At 42.9% G+C, this 19,238-nt stretch overlaps 1 protein-coding gene across 5 annotated transcripts in view; it reads right to left on the reverse strand.

Moving 5' to 3' along the window:
• The window catches only part of LOC126460492 (NAD(+) hydrolase sarm1-like), a 1,203,839-nt gene that overhangs the window by 738,672 nt on the left and 445,929 nt on the right, over positions 1 to 19,238 (reverse strand). The window contains exon 1 of one of the 5 annotated variants that reach the window (XM_050095921.1): positions 12,285 to 12,335. The exons of the other annotated variants lie outside the window; for them this stretch is intronic. Coding sequence (XP_049951878.1) covers positions 12,285 to 12,320 — 36 coding nt within the window. The 5' untranslated portion in view covers positions 12,321 to 12,335. Of the gene's footprint in view, positions 1 to 12,284; positions 12,336 to 19,238 lie in introns of those variants that run through there. 5 annotated transcript variants of the gene reach the window in all.

The raw sequence follows: 19,238 nt of genomic DNA on the forward strand, positions 1-19,238 counted from the left end.
CATGTGCTGTTATTTCTAGAATGTTATTGTTTTCATTATTCTCTTAGATCACAAAATGTAGGCTTTTATGGCTGGTATTTTCACTTAAAACTTCCGGGCTGATAGGGTGCTGTCGATAGTGTTGGAACAAGGAGGATTCTACACCAAAGTACCTTTATCCAAGATGGTGGCGATGACTTCATCCAAGATGGCGGCGTTGACGTCATCTAAGATGCAGGATTTTGGCGGGAAGTTTGAATTTTGGCGGAAACTGCAACGCTCGTCCCTACCAGAAAAATGGCGCGAATTTCATATTCCAACAGAATAATGTGTCACACCAAGAAAAATGGCGGGAAAAATGGAATGTCTTTATTATTTAACCAGTTTCAAGCATGTGTGTTCGCCACTGAGTATGGACTGCAACTGGCTTAGTTCATATCATCACCACCATAGAGCGCCACTGTGGTGTCAGATCATGACACAAGTACCGTTATTCAAGATGGCTGCACCCAGTGTATTCACCACCTGGCTTGGTACACAGTGGACGTTGCTTTGACATCAGCTGATGACGCGAGTACCGTTATCTAAGATGGCGACAATTTTTTTCCTCCACTCAGATGACATGAATTGGTAGTGCACATTCAGTCTTTGCTGAGCTGTTGTTGTCAAACCATCGTCATGTGTTCGATCATCAAGATGAATGTGAATGATAGAGCAGCTTTCAGTAGCTGCATTACATGTAGACATTCGAGGGAGGACTGTAGCCGCAGTTCACTACATCACATCTGGGAGAGTATGACAATGGAGGAGTGTAGGAGGAATAAGTAGAAGAATTCTGTTCAGCAGATTTCGGCAATACAGAGGGATGCAGCCAGGATGCATATCGTAACCAGCACATGCTCATGCGCATGCGCAAACTGCCGAGATATTCATCATGAAGCATTCACTCTCCCCAAACGGAAGAGACGTCCAGTTGATGTCAATTCGCTCCAGTCTAAGCATATTCGTATACTCCGTATATATCATCGAAGATTAGCTGCTCACCCCTCCCCCCTTCCTCGTTGTTATGCCGAATGTGTTCTATCGATGAGTTATTGGTGTTTGAGCGGGATGAGTTTAACAGCTATGTTGTTTGTAAGCATGCAGTCGAGGACTGCCCCCATAGCCTCCTACATGCAGAATGGAAGCGCGCATTAATGGTCGAAGAAATGAAGAGGAAGAATACGGTCCTGCAAATAAATGTGTTGCAGTGAGATGCGTTAAAGATGCATTACCCATATCATGGAAACATCTGCTATTGTTAGAACTGTCTGCCTTTTCTAACAGTACCATATAAACTCCCAGCCCACAAGAGACAACTGCCTCTGATCCAGCAGACCGAAGAACTGATCTACTTCACGAGCTCATCACTAGAAGGCGCTTCGATAGGTCATGTGATCACATGATTCAGCCAATATGCACACGTCATCATAATGACGTAGATGTATGGTATGCAGGATAGCGAGGTGCTAATGTCAGTGCCAGAGACTGCGTTTGAGGCAGCTTCACAGTACTGGACTCCTTTGTACGTGTCTGTCGTCCATTGATCATCGCACAAGAGACGTACAGTCATCAGCGCACGAACAGCAGGCTAACTGCCCTGGTGTAGATGCTGTGGACGATAGGATACCGACCTCCAGTGTTCGCCTCATGCTATGTGTTAACAGTTAGTGGTTCAAAACGTCTTCATGCAGGACTTGAAGTCTTGTGCTATTCCTCGAATAGGTGCTGAAAATGTTGAACTCAAATTTACTGATGGAATACCAGACTATTACAATGCGCCTATAACATTATGAGATAGACATGCTGAATTTGAGGGATACAAGAATATACTGTAGTTCTGCCGCCCGTTTAAAAAAGAATGAACTTATTGTTTTCCATGCTGATTGAAATTGTATATCGTGAATAAACAAATATGTTTATAATCTTAAATTTCTGTTTGTCTTTTTTATTTCTCTAGACAAAAGTGTCACATACGTTAATGCATGTTAGTATACATTTATATACGGTAATGTATGTGACACTCTTCCCTTGAAATATACCACTTGGAGTTCTTTCTATCGTGTAGCCGTTGTAGCTCAGTTGGTAAGGTGACTGCGCTATAGTGGCTACACACACATATTATTTATCATATAAAAGTCTATTGCACACCAGTACCTAGTACAGTAGGTATCGTGGCAGATTGGGTGAAGCACCTCGGCCGCAAGGACTTTGTTGTAGGTGACTCGTCCTGTGATGATGACCAAGACCAGATGACCAATAAGAAGAAGAAAAATGGAGAACTCCTTCCTGACAGCATACGAGCGAAGATTGTAGGTCCTCCCAACTGTGGTAAGACAAATGTCCTCATGGTTCTGTTAGCGCACATAGACCGTGTCCGATTTGAGCACCTTTTCGTCTTCTCCAAAAAACTCTTTCAACCCAAGTAACAGTTATTGCAGAAAATATTAGATGGGGTGGATGGTGTAACGTGAAAGCGACGACATTCCCCCACCTAAAGAGGTAAAGCCTAACACTGTCTTCATATTTGATGATGTGGCTGCTGAAAAGCAGGATGAAATCCGTAGATATATCTGCTTTGGTCGTCATATGCGTGTTGATATATTTTATCTGAGTCAGACATATTCCAGAATCCCAAAACAGTTGATGAGGCATAACTCCAACCTCATTATAGCCTTCAAACAATACAGTCTCAATTTAAAACACATTTACCAGGCTCATGTAGGGACCGACATGTCATACAATGAATTTGTAAAGATATGTGCTGATTGTTGGAACCACTCACAATACGGGTTTCTCGTTATAGATAAAAGTCGGGAACTGAATGACGGTAGGTATAGCCAGAACTTCCAGGAGTTTCTCGATATATAAACGTACAAAACAGCTGAGTGCGTCAGTTGACACTACACCATGAACAAATTCGCACGTATGGCGGACGCTCAGTCTGAGAGGTTAGGTGTGCATAGACAGAATGCTCGCATGTACACCGATATGAAATTTAAGAATCTTGAGGGAAGACTCGATAAGGTTGTAAAGGAATTAAAGGACAGTCAGAAACTTCTTGTACTTAACCAAAATTAGCTAGAGAATAGAATTAGCGCAATTGAGGGAAATATAGAAGCTGAGGTTGTTGTTATTGAAGAAGGAGGTGTAGGAAACAAGAAGAAGAAGAACAACAACAAAGCATATATAAAAACCACATGATACGCAGAGCTCTGATTAGTATGCTCCGAGATGTTGACAAAGCATAAAGTCATTCACGTGAGCAAAGCAGTTTGAAAGAAATTACGTTTGCTGAGGTTGGGACATATGGATCACGAGCAAACACTAAGAGGAACTTTTAAACCTGTTACCGAATCTATCAGTAAGATGGCTTCACATGATAATGGTCCAATCGCAGAATGCACCAACCAGTATGAGGCGGGTAAGATATATTGAACATTTGGTGTCAGCAGGGAGAGACCGTACAAGGTAGGCTCTCAAACTATAAGTTTATCAGATAGCACAATACGCATCGGTGATACAAAAAGAACACCTGTACTAATCAATCTAATCTTCCTAAGGCCCTCAAAAAACTTAAAATACTCTACCAATGATGGCAAAGTGTATGGTGAAATACTACAATTGACTGAGCTGTATAAAAATTCTGATGGAACACTGAGAAACCCGCAAGACTCTAAATACACAACCATTATACAACCTTTACTGAATGAGCAACCTAACAGCATTGGTGAGGGTGTAGACTTTCAGCGTAAAGGTATGAGCAATCAACTCCTGCAGCATATACATTACGATGAGCCGGATGAACTAATAGACAGACTTCGACTGTTGATGGCTTTGGCTGCCATGGGCAAAACAGCTCATTCGAATGAGGTTGTTTCTATAATACTAAAATGTAGACTTTCACCCACGGAAATGTCATGTCCATTATAATTATCCGGGCTGTTATGCTGTGGTCGGTTGATGAATTCTGTGTCAATTCCCAACGTTTCGTCCCCGTCTGCGGAGGACATCTTCAAGGGGGTCTGTAGCTCGATGGAAGGTCCAACACACCCACTGGCTCGCTACTGACTGCCGCTAAATTCCGTGTCTACGCGCTCCCGCGCCGAGGCGTGACGTCACGTGTTTTGAAAACGTCAGTGCAATTGGCCGCTGTCCGCTGCCGTCGATCGCCATTGCCATCACCCAGTGGTGGATGGGTGGTACACATCTTCAACACCGGCATCCATATACTGTTTAATTTCACGTCCTCCGCATTCCGATTGAAATTATTAGGATGTTTGGCGATTTCAATTGCCTCCCTGTAGAGCCTTTCGTAATATCCGCTTATGGCCGCTAGCACTTGCGTCTCCTCGAAACGAATATGGTGGTTACCTGGCTGGAAACCATGCTCCGCAACAGCTGATCGTTCTGTTTCTCCTCTTCTACAAGTGCCCTTGTGCCCTACCAAACGTTTTGAAACAGTTCTTTTAGTGGTTACCCACATAAACATCTCCACAGCTGCACGGGATCCTATACACTCCAGCTTTTTCCAATGGTTTGCAAGCATTCTTGGCAGGCTTAAGGGTTCCCTGTATCTTCCTGGTGGGCTTGTAAATTACGGTAATACTCCGCTTCGTCAAGATCCTCCCTATTCTTTCCGTTACATTTTTAACAAACGGCATGAAAACCTTAGATTTTGCAGTAGCCTGTACGTCACTATGGTTTCTGCGTGGCTGTCTCAACGCACGTTTTATTTCGGCGACGAATATCTGTTCTTCATTAGTGCATTGTGGAGATGTTCCATCTCAGCGTCAAGCAACTCAGGTTCACAAATATTTCATCAGCAGGGATAGTGGTCCAGCCAGAGGACATATTGGTCAGCTTCGATGGGGTATCGCTGTTTACCATGGTTCCACTTAATGATGTATTGGAACAGCTGGAACGAATTTTTGCTGCCGATATTTCAGAACTGTTTAGGTGTTGTTTGACGACCACATACTTCAACTGGAATGAACAGTTTTATGAACAAACGTATGGCGTGGCTATCGGAAGCCCCCTAAGTCCTGTAATTGCAAACTTCTTTATGGAGAAATTCGAAGAACAGGCCTTAGGTACTGCCAGTAAGAAAGCAAATGTATGGTTCCAATACGTGGATGACACGTTTGTGCTGTGGAGACAGTAGACACGGAGTTTAGCGGCAGTCAATAGCCAGTCAGTGGGTGTGTTGGACCTTCCATCGAGCTACAGACCCATTTGAAGATGTCTCCGCAGACGGGGACGAAACGTTGGGAATTGACACAGAATTCATTAACCGACCACGGCATTGGTAGGAGATTCTACTAATACAACCTGGTGCCTACTACATTGATGATTTAAACGAAGACTTAAAACAGTCAAGAAAAGGTATTGAACTACAGGCAAACATTAATACCGTTAAATCTACAATATGGACAGAGAGTGCTACGATCGACTTTAGACAGAGAGATTCAATAGGTCCACTGCTAGGTTCTGCAAAGGATTGTGTTTTGGTGAAGGACGCCAGTAAATCTTACGCATCGGATCAAGCCGTAGATATACTTCCTGAAGTGTTGGCAGAAGAGCCAACACCGTGTTGCTAGAGGAGGCCGAATGCACGCTTTTAAGCTCACGCAGATTGGCGTGAGGTCTGGAACAAGGTAAAGTAATTATCCTATAAAGAAAAGAACGTAGTTCTTGGAATACTTAACTTTAATCCACAATTGGAAAACATCGCTCTTGTTTAGACAGTATTACAATCTCAATATAAACTGGTAATGGCGCCTTGCTAGGTCGTAGCAAATGACGTAGCTGAAGGCTTATGCTAACTATCGTCTCGGCAAATGAGAGCGTATTTGTCAGTGAACCTTTCCTAGCAAAGTCGGCTGTACAACTGGGGCGAGTGCTAGGAAGTCTCTCTAGACCTGCCGTGTGGCGGCGCTCGGTCTGCAATCATTGACAGTGGCGACACGCGGGTCCGACGTATACTAACGGACCGCGGCCGATTTAAAGGCTACCACCTAGCAAGTGTGGTGTCTGGGGGTGACACCACACTCCCAGTCGGCACAATCCACATTGAGTGCAATATTGCCACAAACTCATACTTCAAAGATAAGTTGATCCACTCAATTTACGGATTCTTCCCTACAGTCGGTACTGGGTATAAAATGGTTCAAGCCCCCACAGTTCAGACATTGAATTACCTAGAACTGTGTATTGCAGACCAGAATAATCAGCTTGTTAAGTTCTGAAGAGAAGAGATCATTGCACACACGCATCTAAGGCGAGATGGGAGTAAGGTGTAAAGGTGGCCCACCGAGCTCACAACCTGTCTGTGTATCGCGGCAGCGCAAGGTGATAACATGTCTTAATTACGAATTCCTTATTTCAGCAGGTTTCAAACCGCAAAATGACGTCGCTCAGTGTAACTCAGTTAGTAGAGTATGATGGTTGAATTATACGTCATGAATACCACTCACACAAACCCCACACTTCAAGCACATTTAAGAAAACTGATGAAATTAGGATTATTACCCAGCTCCAGGACGCCGTAACACTGTCTTGCAAAAGCTTCCTGTATCTGGAGTGTACGTTTAAGAAAGCCGCTCTCGTGGAATGCTCTATCATTCCTGATTCAAGAGATACGTTATGAACTTAACGGTATCGAAATCGACTGCACACGCAATGTCAGCATAACGTCAACCCTTAAGACATATGTTTCAGCCTCAGCCTCTGATTCAAACAGCTTGGAAAATGCGGGATGGTTCATCGATGCGCCGGATGGTAAGGGGGGATACAGTCGATTTACCGCATGTGTGGCACGAAAAATGCTTATGGGTTATTTTTAGGACATACAGCAAATTATTATGAACGCTAAACAGGAGTTTATTTTGGTGCGGAGTGCAAGTGACACGAATTCATTCTTTCAAACAGCTACAGAGACTGTTCAAATCAAGATTAATATTATAATATGGAAAATGCCTCACGTCACTGTTGCTGACGAGGAACGCTTGAAGCTCTTAAAAGTTCTGAATGCCGGCACCTGTCTACCACTAACCTTCCGATCATGGGAACTTTTTGAATAACCAGTCCTACCTACAGCATCAACACATTCTTTGGCTATTAAAACATCAGTGCAGTTGGAAGCCCCTCGATTCATCATAATCGCATTTCAAACTCAAAGGCGTACCAATGTATCAAAGGACTCTACAGAATTTGACCACTGCAAGTTAACTAACGCCATAGTCTACCTGAATTCCGAATACTACCCATACGAGAATCTACATCTACAGTGCGACAGGAATGTATACAGTCTGGCATTTGACATGTATGCGAGATTCCGAGCATCTTACTACGAAGGCATTGAAAATGGGGGATGCCTACTCAGTCCACAGAGTTTCCAGAGGCTAGCACCAAGAATCATGACTGAAACAGAATGAGATAATTAAACGAGGGCCTGTAGATGTACAGATTGAATTTGAATCTTCAACAAACTTACCAGATCACACTGCAGCTTATACTCTAGTTCTGCATGGTCGTGTTGTTAACTACTGCCCACTCACTGGTGTAGGGCAACGAGTTGTGTAAATTAAAGGCGCTCTGCTGGCTCACGATGTTACCCCACAGTGTGATGATTGTAGCTGACGTTCAAGGATCTTACTATGATGAACACAGGCGGTTCTTAATTAAAGACTGTGCATTAATAGCATTCACACAAAGTGGTGGAATAATAGGAACATATGCATCAAGAGTTGCATCGCCGAAACCATTCAAGGAAGTGAAGTGCATTGAAACATGTAGAAGTGCAATGTGGTTAACACACTTCTATCATGAAATTCACTGGGATGACCCTGGCATGTCTTATAAAGATTTGGTGCAAATGCTCCGAGTATTTGATCAGTAGGAGACAATCATCTACATTAAAGGCGATTCGAAGATTACCTGGCTGCGTGGTATATTTAAATTTGCTTCTATTCAAGACCTGGAATTGTACAGATGTCCATCTATCCATTAACTGAAGAACATTTACCAAAAAAGTGCTTTTGTATCTGCTTATGAGAATGTAAAATTACTTTTAAGTTGGATTACAAATAAATAATCATTTATAGAATTTGCTTTTTTTCTTTCTTTCTATAGCACCCAGCGTCTGTAGAATAAACGTTTATTGAGGGATATTGTATATCAAGTGAATTTCAATGGAACTGTCTGAGACGCATTATTGAGGAGTGAAATAATAACAAAATTAGACAGTTTTACTATAAAATAATAAGTGAATTTATTATTGAATTCAGAATTCTTTTTAACAATGTTTTCAAAATATCAGTTTACAGTAACATGATTCAGTTTTCACATTTATATATGAGTTTACAGATACATCATTGGTTTTTGACGAAAAATATCAACCGTACGCTGTTTGCAGATAGGTGTTTAACATTTTACATTATTGAGAAATATAAGCATTCTCCTCACATAAATTATATATATATATATATATATATATATATATATATATATATGCAGAGGTACTACAACCTAATGACACTATCTTATAAGGTAAATACTATCGCTAGTGAAGCTCCACCCAAAAAAAAGGAATACACTTTTAACTAAAGGCGAACATAGTTACTTCAAGTGGGTGGCTCTAAAACATTTTCCACTACCACAAGCAAATGAAAATATATTTCTCTGAAGTAAGTGGCTCTAAACATTTTCCACTACAAGAACAAGGTGAACATATATATATATATATATATATATATATATATATATATATATATATATATATATATATATAGCGGTAGGTGAAACTTACAACTTACAAACTAAAATCTAATCTCTATAACCACTCACACGGAACCACATATGAAGTGCAAAAAGTTCAACTTTTTTCCTCATATAGAAGGTACAAATAAAGTGAGAAAATTTATATTTTGTTCATATATTACGTACTAATACTGGTCAAAAAATATTTACATAAATACACTTTTTTGAGTTTTTAAATTACTTGCGACCGCCCTCTTTTCAGTATTTAGTTCAATACACTCCTTCAACCATGGGGATTGCTTGAAGGAGATTGCCCGGGTGACTCCAACAAGCTTCATCCCTAATCTGAGGCACTGCTGGAGGTTACGGTAATGAATGATATAAATGATATACCTCCGCTTATCCCCAACAGTAGCCAACAGTTTAGTGATGGTGCTTCCTCACGGAATTTGTTGCTCCGGACGTAATGGCAAGTCGCTTGTCTCTCCATGCAAATTATTTGGGTATGCGATGTCTGCCTCAAGCACATACCCTACATCAGAATCAGCCACAAGACCCACTATTTGTCTACCCAATCCCTTCAATTCGTTTTCAGGCAGCCACCTAAAACCACAAACCGACAGCGGTTGCATCATGGCGTGCCCGTATAAGATGTCAACATCTAAGTACAAAATGAAACTAGAATCAAGGGATGCATTGAACTCGACGCCCATCTGCGGGTTATTTGCCTTGGCGTGTCTGTGAACACATTGACAAAGTCCCTCACGGGTCCCTCGCTCAAAAAATAGAAGCATTGCAGGATCAGTCAAAAGTTCAATGCTGCGGCCCATTTTTTGGAGCGTAGAGTCCCAGGACAACCCAGGTGCCGTGTAATAAGAGGCGGGGTCCAGAGAGTACGTGGTCATACATACACTCCAGAACATCTGCAAGCAAACACACGTCCGTGCCCATGTACCTTGCATATTCTCCCAAATTGGGGACGTTGAATTCCCGCCAGAGATTCACGGCATGCTCATAGTCTGCGGTGGTTATGGCATCGCCTGTAAGAGTCCTGGTAAAAGCAGACGCGTCTGGAAGCCTGGTTTCGTGGAGTTTTTCCATGCTATCAAAATACTCTTATGGGAAAACTTCTTTCCTAGTCGCAAGTTGGAACTTTTCCTCATCGGGAAATGGAGATCGAGTGATATGCACATCATTCCTAGGTAAAGTCTCAGCCAGTTCCTGGAGTGATGTCTGCATAAAGCGTAAAGAGACAAGGAAGCGGAGTGTAATTTTTGGCGTCATTCGTTTTGAAAAAGAAATGTACTTCTCAACACTTTCAGGGAGGACACTGACCTGATCATTCTTCTTACCGAATTTAGCCAAGTGCTCAACGAGAAAATGAGCGCCATACCCGCTCAAATTATGAAAAAAGACGGGTATGTGTCTAGGTAACTGACACTGCAAGTTGCATGCGTTGTGGGCTGCACCGCGGAACTTACCCGTAAGATGACAGTCGTCTCTACAGGGGGTTTCTGCTTTTCTATCTAAGGCGAACCCACAAATATGACAATTAACCGCCTTTTCATACAATTCATCATCTTCCTTTAACTTGGTCATGGGAATGTTGATGCTGTTGAGCCTGCCAACTTCCCTTAAAAGTTTTTCAAGCTCAGTGAGAAGCCAAACCGCTGGATCGTTTTCTACATAAGACTGATAGCGGTTAAGTTTAGAATCATATGCACATACAACTTGGAACGCTGCCACATAAGGTACGTGTTTTTGTGTGAAATTTGTGTGTGAGGCTAGGGGATTCCCTCCACAACGTTTAATAGGAGCCAGCAAACATTCAAAATCGGCGAACACAACAAAAGGACAATGCTGCTGGTGGTGAGCAGTTTGAAATTTGATGAAGTTATTTTCCTCAGTGGGCATAACCACACGTACTGGGTCCTTGGAAACACAATCTAATAGATGTGTCGCTAATAACTCTTCATAAGAAAAATAAATCAAACATCTTAAACAAATATGCTTTTTATCTCTATTTTTTGATAGTTGGGAGGAAAGGAGTTCGGAAATGTCTTTGATCCAGACGTAGTGGTAATTATCACCTTCAGAAAAGAGTAGCAAGTTTACATGTAACTCTCGCACACCTGTAAATTTTGAGAAATGGAAGGGGCCTATTACTGTACGCTTGTCCTGCTCATCTGACTTGCTTTTCTTCTCCAGGCCATAAACGTGAACCGATATTCCGGTATTCTGGGTCTCAAAATTATGTCCTGGATCTGTACAGGGAACTCTATTTCATCAAAGTTATACTTGTCTCTTAACATCTTTGACTTTGTAACTGCCCGGATAGTGGGGATGATCTCGATAATGACACTTTCTCTCGCAAGCCAGGACTCACCATGCAAAACAAGCATTATCATACTGATTTTGAACATTAATGCATGCCTTTTTCTGCTTAATATCCTGAGGGAGTTTAATGTAACTGGACCCTCCATTTATTGGATCATACACATGCATATGGATGTCGAGGCGTGGTATACTGCTGAGCACTTTGGCGGACCCACGTACTTCCATCTCGGGAAATCGGGCCACAACAGCACTCAAGGTGGATTGTCGGTACCACTCAGCAATCGATGTGCTCCGGGAAATAACGACATTATCACCCCATATACAGTGCAGAGTCGTTGTCTCCGCCTCACCTTGATGTTTACGTGGGTGACTCAATTCGCAGCAATTAATGGCGTTAAATCCCGGATCTTGTAGGACTTTGAGGAGCTGGGTCTCCAAGACAGAGAGGCACGCTTGTAAAAACCCGACAGGGTCGCGATACCTCCTGCCCGGATTCTCAATTCTAGTGAATGAGATCCGCCCCTAGCTACTGCTGATTATTCTAAGAGGGGCGTTACGCAATTCTGATCCAAATCATTATCGATAGAATGGGGGAGAGAACTACCATTAGCTACAGGATAATTTCTATTACTGCTACCACTAGTACTACAGTTAGGGGTCCACCCGGTAGATGGTGCGTCGTCATCATTTGCAGGAACGTGCACCTTGCGCGGACGATGGCGGCGGGCTCGCTGCGGGGAGGAGGCGGTGGCAGCCGACCTGCTGCGACGGCCCACGGGGTGCATTGTTGCAGCTGCTACCAGTCTGTGGCGTGGGGGGCCAATGTTCTTCTTCTTCTTCTTCTTCTTGGTCGAGTCCAACCGGTTGAGTTGTCCACAGACGCCAGAGGGGTGCGGCGGTGCTGGGGGTGGAGCTTGCACGCCTGCAGCCGCTTCTCGCGCAGCCCTGATTGGGGCTATATGAGGCTCCGCATGTCTTTACGGCTGTGCGCCCTGGATTGGCACCCCCGCAATCGCCGCTCTAGGTACACGGACTACACAGTATGATATACCTGTAACATAAATAAGAAAAAAATAGTTTAATGATATAGATTTAAAAGAGCAATAAATAATAATAAGAGTAAATAATGGTAATTATTTGCAGTAATGTTAATGTTGAAAACTATTCACCTGCTCCGCTCTGGCTCCACGGTTTGAGCAACTCATTGCCACATTCAGCTAGGCCCCCAAACCAGTCAGGCGGGTCGAGCTGCTCCTCCTCTAAGAACTGGGTGCCCCCTGGAGCGGACGTCGTTTGACCGCCGTCGCCTTGTTCGCTTTGGTCTGTACACCCCCTTCCTGTGCGCCGAATTAGAAACATCTACAAAGAAAAGACAACAATATGAAGACTGAATGTATACAAACGGAAAACGGGTATATATGTTATGCGATTATTTTGACCTAAGAACTACGTTTTTATTAGAAATGTACTTACATTCGAGCTGCACTTGCGCCCTCTTCATCTCGAGCTGCTAGTCTACAGCAGCCAACATTTGACGGATGAAATCTAGACAGATGGAAAAGACTGAGTATAATATCGAGTATGGAAAGGAAAATGTGCAGTGACTTACATGATACAGAAACCAGCAGACCAGAAGATATAGACAAAAAACGAAAGAAGAGAAACATTTATGGAGAGCACTAGAAAACAAATACAACACGTAAGAAAAAATCTGTTAAATGTCACACCAATCTGGGTAGAATGCGCTACAAAGTAGATATAAGATAGAGACACACAAACAAAGAATCTGTTAAATGACTCAGCATTCGGTATAAAATGTGGTCCAAAACAGATATAACACGTACCACAAACATACAATCTGTTAAATGACACAGCATTCTGTATAGATTGCGGTCCAAAACAGATATGACACGTACAACAAACATAGAATCTGTTAAATGACACAACATTCTGTATAGAATGCGGTCCAAAACAGACACAACACGAGTAAGCTCAATCTTTATAGAGAGCACTCGAATACGGATATAACACAGAACACACACACTCCGTTAAAATACACAGCAATATTCAGAGAGAGCGGTCAAAAACGGATATATAACACGTAACACAGAACATATAGACACAGAATACACACACAATCCGTTAAAATACACAGCAATCTTTATAGAGAGCGGTCAGAAACGGATATATAAGAGGTAACATTGAACACATAGACACAAAAATATAGAATCCGTTACAATACGCAGCAATCTTTATAGAGAGTGGTCAGAAACGGATGTAGCACTCATACACAGAGTTAAAGAGTACAGATATCGGAACACTGAAAATGTGCTTACCAGGTAATGGAACTTCCTCTAAGCGGGACCGTTCGCTGCTTCCACTGGCACTGTCCGTGCTGCTGGCAGTTCCTGATCGCTTCATATCGAAAGTTTGCTATTGACGATAAACGCAGTGGACCAAGTATAGGAACAGAGCGAGGGCGAGTTCGGTTCTGGTCTGGTTTATATAGGTTCTATGATGTAGAGTCAAGTGACTAGTGCAGTAGCGAGTAGGAGAGTAGCATTCTAAGGCTTGGGGGTGGTACGTCATGAAGGACCACAGCGCCCCTAGTGGGAAAATGTGAAACTTGTCAGTTGTATCGAAGTGGTATATTAAAACTGAAATGGAATTAAGTGCTAGAGTAATTCATACGTTAGATGCACGATGTCAGTGTTATAATATTTAAGAAATACTATGTCCAAAGCGTGTATGGAGGGAGCGCTAGGCCGCTCGCGGGCCTGTGACGTCAGGAGACGACTCAAGATTGTCAGCTTTCTCTCTCTCGCGCCGCATCACGGTGGCGACCTCTGATGGTACGGATATGAACTAAGTCAGTTGCAGTCCAGACTCCGTGGCGAACACACATGCTTGAAACCGATTAAATAATAAAGACCGAACACACATGCGTGAAACTGATTAAATAATAAAGGCAAGTCCATTTTTCCCGCCATCTTCCCAGGTGTGATGCATTATCATGTTGGAATTTGAACTTCCCGCCATTTACTGGTTGAGGAGAGGGGGGGGGGTTAGGTTAGAGGTAGCCCAATCCACCATCTTGTATGATGTCATCGCCTCCATATTGGATAACGGTACTTTGGTGTAGATTCCGCCTTGTTCCAATACTGTCGATGTATAAAACTCTTTCCTGATGTTTCGTCTCTGGCTGCGGGAGACATCCTCCGAGGTAAAGCGGTGAACAGTTCGGAGGATGTCTCCAGCCGTCGGAGACAAAACGTCAGGGATGAGTTTTATACATCGACCACTGCCTATCAGCAAGGAAGTTGTAATTGAGTCTTTATTTTTCATTCATTTCTAAAACTATACAAACATTTAAATAATTTTTTTTTTTTTTTTTTTTTTTTTTTTTTTTTTGGGTTGCGCACTTCACTCCTATAGGATTACTTTGTTGTCCATATGTCTTCCCGTCCACTGTTAAGATCGCTTTTTCTCATGAACGAGTAAAGGTATCAAGTTGAAATTTATGTCGCATTGTAAGGTCTAAGTTCCAAAGCGGTGTCCAAGTCAATACAATCAATAGATACAGTCACATATTTAAAATATTTTGATATTTGCAAGCTCTCTTTTCAGAAGTGATAGATCATTTATCTCGGACCTGCCGGTCTAGCGGTGCTGGCAGTTCCACCTTTCGCATCGAGTGAACAGGCTGCCCTGCCGCACTGAGTGTGGCGGACTCGTGCGCACGCAGACCTGTCCTGTCCTGTCCGAGCACTGGTCACTCGTCACTGTCGCACTGCTTTTGTCTAGCGGAGTTCTTTGTCGGCTTGTTCTCTTGATTTCTGCCGAGTCTCCCACAAATCTTCACCTTTTTTTTGTCATCAGTCTACTGACTGGTTTGATGCGGCCCGCCACGAATTCCTTTCCTGTGCTAACCTCTTCATCTCAGAGTAGCACTTGCAACCTACGTCCCCAATTATTTGCTTGACGTATTCCAATCTCTGTCTTCCTCTACAGTTTTTGCCCTCTACAGCTCCCTCTAGTACCGTGGAAGTCATTCCCTCATGTCTTAGCAGATGTCCTATCATCCTGTCCCTTCTCCTTATCAGTGTTTTCCATATATTCCTTTCCCCTCCGATTCTCCGTAGAACCTGTAACACCTCCGATTTATGTATCCCGCTCGATCGGGATCTGATAGCAGCCCAAATAAATATTAATTAATGTGACCGTGTACCTAATGGGGCTGGCAATCGGATTTGACTGCTACGGAGTTGTTACATTCCATTTTGTCCTTCTCAATGCTGTAATAATGAAATGTCGGGTACCAAGAAGAACAACAACACAGCTTCACTAATCAAGAACCTATATTCGTCTCAAAAACACACAAAAAAGAAGGAGACAGCCACTGCCTTCGTCATACATATTTAATTACGCCTAATCTCAGCACAGGCTTCTTCGTTATTCATAATCGTCACACGCTAATACAATCACTGCAATCCAACACTGCAATCTAACACTGCAATCCAAATGATGCCGGCGCGGTAGACGCGAAGCCATAAATATCGGCACAGAAATATCACTGATCACTATCGTAATTATACTTCTTCACTTTCCCGTATTATTCTAACACAAAGGGGCTAAACCGCGGCGATGGCCACTCCCTTTGTGGGTAAACCTTGCATTACAGCAACAGGCCTCTACAAGGCTCGGCCCGCAACCTGGGAAACACTGACTCTACACTCGCTCTCGCAACACGACACACTATCGATTGTTTGCCCTATCGACCTGTGCCGAGTGCAAACTTATAGTAAGGGCCTACGGACCCCTTACAAACCTCATCATTCCTTACCTTATCAGTCCACCTAATTTACAACATTCGTCTATAGCACCACATCTCAAATGCTTCGATTCTCTTCTGTTCCGGTTTTCCTACATTCCATGTTTCACTACCATACAATGCTGTACTCCAGATGTACATCCTCAGAAATTTCTTCCTCAAATTAAGGCCGGTATTTGATATTAGTAGACTTCTCTTGGCCAGAAATGCCTTTTTTGCCATAGCGAGTCTGCTTTTGATGTCCTCCTTGGTCCGTCCGTCATTGGTTATTTTACTGGCTAGGTAGCAGAATTCCTTAACTTCATTGACTTCGAGACCATCAATCCTGATGTTAAGTTTCTCGCTGTTCTCATTTCTACTACTTCTCACTACCTTCGTCTTTCTCCGATTTACTCTCAAACCATACTGTGTACTCATTAGACTGTCCATTCCGTTCAGCAGATCATTTAATACTTCTTCACTTTCACTCAGGATAGCAATGTCATCAGCGAATCGTATCGTTGGTATCCTTTCACCTTGTATTTCAATTCCACTCCTGAACCTTTCCTTTATTCCATCATTGCTTCCTCGATGTACAGATTGAAGAGTAGGGGCGAAAGGTTGTCTTACATGTTCAATCTCGTCTCCAGCCATCCTGATTTAGGTTTTCCGTGATTTTCCTAAATCGTTTCAGGCAAATGCCGGGATGATTCCCTTGAAAGGGCACGGCCGATTTCCTTCCCAATCCTTCCCTAACCCGAGCTTGCGCTCCGTCTCTAATGACCTCATTGTCGACGGGACGTTAAACACTAACCACCACCACCACCTTGTCTTACACCCTTCTTAATACGAGCACTTCGTTCTTGATCGTCCACTCTTATTATTCCCTCTTGGTTGTTGTACATATTGTATATGACCCGTCTCTCCCTATAGCTTACCCCTACTTTTTTCAGAATCTCGAACAGCTTGCACCATTTTATATTGTCGAACGCTTTTTCCAGGTCGACAAATCCTATGAAAGTGTTTTGATTTTTCTTTAGCCTTGCTTCCATTATTAGCCGTAACGTCAGAATTGCCTCTCTCGTCCCTTTACTATTCCTAAAACCAAACTGATCGTCACCTAGCGCATTCTCAATTTTCTTTTCCATTCTTCTGTATATTATTCTTGTAAGCAGCTTCGATGCATGAGCCGTTAAGCTGATTGTGCGATAATTCTCGCACTTGTCAGCTCTTGCCGTCTTCGGAATTGTGTGGATGATGCTTTTCCGAAACTCAGACGGTATATCGCCAGACTCATATATTCTACACACCAACGTGAATAGTGGTTTTGTTGCCACTTCCCCCAATGATTTTAGAAATTCTGATGGAATGTTATCTATCCCTTCTGCCTTATTTGACCGTAAGTCCTCCAAAGCTCTTTTAAATTCCGATTCTAATACTGGATCCCCAATCTCTTCTAAATCGACTCCTGGTTCTTCTTCTATCACATCAGACAAATCTTCACCCTCATAGAGGCTTTCAGTGTATTCTTTCCACCTATCTGCTCTCTCCTCTGCATTTAACAGTGGAATTCCCGTTGCACTCTTAATGTTACCACCGTTGCTTTTATTGTCACCAAAGGTTGTTTTGACTTTCCTGTATGCTGAGTCTGTCCTTCCGACAATCATATCTTTTTCGATGTCTTCACATTTTTCCTGCAGCCATTTCGTCTCAGCTTCCCTGCACTTCCTATCTATTTCATTCCTCAGTGACTTGTATTTCTGTATTCCTGATTTTCCCGGGACATGTTTGTACTTCCTCCTTTCATCAATCAACTGAAGTATTTCTTCTGTTACCCATGGTTTCTTCGCAGCTACCTTCTATGTACCTATGTTTTCCTTCCCAACTTCTCTGATGGCCCTTTTCAGATATGTCCATTCCTCTTCAACTGTACTGCCTACTGCGCTATTCCTTATTGCTGTATCTATAGCGTTAGAGAACTTCAAACGTATCTCGTCATGCCTTAGTACTTCCATATCCCACTTCTTTGCGTATTGATTCTTCCTGACTAATGTCTTGAACTTCAGCGTACTCTTCATCACTACTATATTGTGATCTGAGTCTATATCTGCTCCTGGGTACGCCTTACAATCCAGTATCTGATTTCGGAATCTCTGTCTGACCATGATGTAATCTAATTGAAATCTTCCCGTATCTCCCGGCCTTTTCCAAGTATACCTCCTCCTCTTGTGATTCTTGAACAGGGTATTCGCTATTACTAGCTGAAACTTGTTACGGAACTCAATTAGTCTTTCTCCTCTTTCATTCCTTGTCCCAAGCCCATATTCTCCTGTAACCTTTTCATCTACTCCTTCCCCTACAACTGCATTCCAGTCGCCCATGACTATTAGATTTTCGTCCCCCTTTACATACTGCATTACCCTTTCAATATCCTCATACACTTTCTCTATCTGTTCATCTTCAGCTTGCGACGTCGGCATGTATACCTGAACTATCGTTGTCGGTGTTGGTCTGCTGTCGATTCTGATTAGAAGAACCCTGTCACTGAACTGTTCACAGTAACACACCCTCTGCCCTACCTTCCTATTCATAACGAATCCTACACCTGTTATACCATTTTCTGCTGCTGTTGATATTACCCGATACTCATCTGACCAGAAATCCTTGTCTTCCTTCCACTTCACTTCACTTCACTGACCCCTACTCTATCTAGATTGAGCCTTTGCATTTCCCTTTTCAGATTTTCTAGTTTCCCTACCACGTTCAAGCTTCTGACATTCCACGCCGCGACTCGTAGAACGTTATCCTTTCGTAGATTATTTAATCTTTTTCTCATGGTAACCTCCCCCTTGGCAGTCCCCTCCCGGAGATCCGAATGGTGGACTATTCCGGAATCTTTTGCCAATGGAGAGATCACCATGACACTTCTTCAATTACAGGCCACATGTCCTGTGGATACACGTTACGTGTCTTTAATGCAGTGGTTTCCATTGCCTTCTGCATCCTCATGTCGTTGATCATTGCTGATTCTTCCGCATTTAAGGGCAATTTCCCACCCCTAGGACAAGAGAGTGCCCTGAACCTCAATCCGCTCCACCGCCCTCTTTGACAAGGCCGTTGGCAGAATGAGGCTGACTTCCTATGCCGGAAGTCTTCGGCCGCCAATGCAGATTATTTATCAAAATTTAGGCAGTGACGGGGATCTAACCTGGGACCGAAGACGTTTTGATTGTGAATCAAAGACGCTACCCCTAGACCACGGGTATCAATCTTCACCATCAGAGTACTACTCGTTCTGTTTAGACAAGAGTAT

This window comes from Schistocerca serialis, chromosome 1 (assembly GCF_023864345.2).
Source record: "Schistocerca serialis cubense isolate TAMUIC-IGC-003099 chromosome 1, iqSchSeri2.2, whole genome shotgun sequence".
Taxonomy (NCBI): domain Eukaryota; kingdom Metazoa; phylum Arthropoda; class Insecta; order Orthoptera; family Acrididae; genus Schistocerca; species Schistocerca serialis.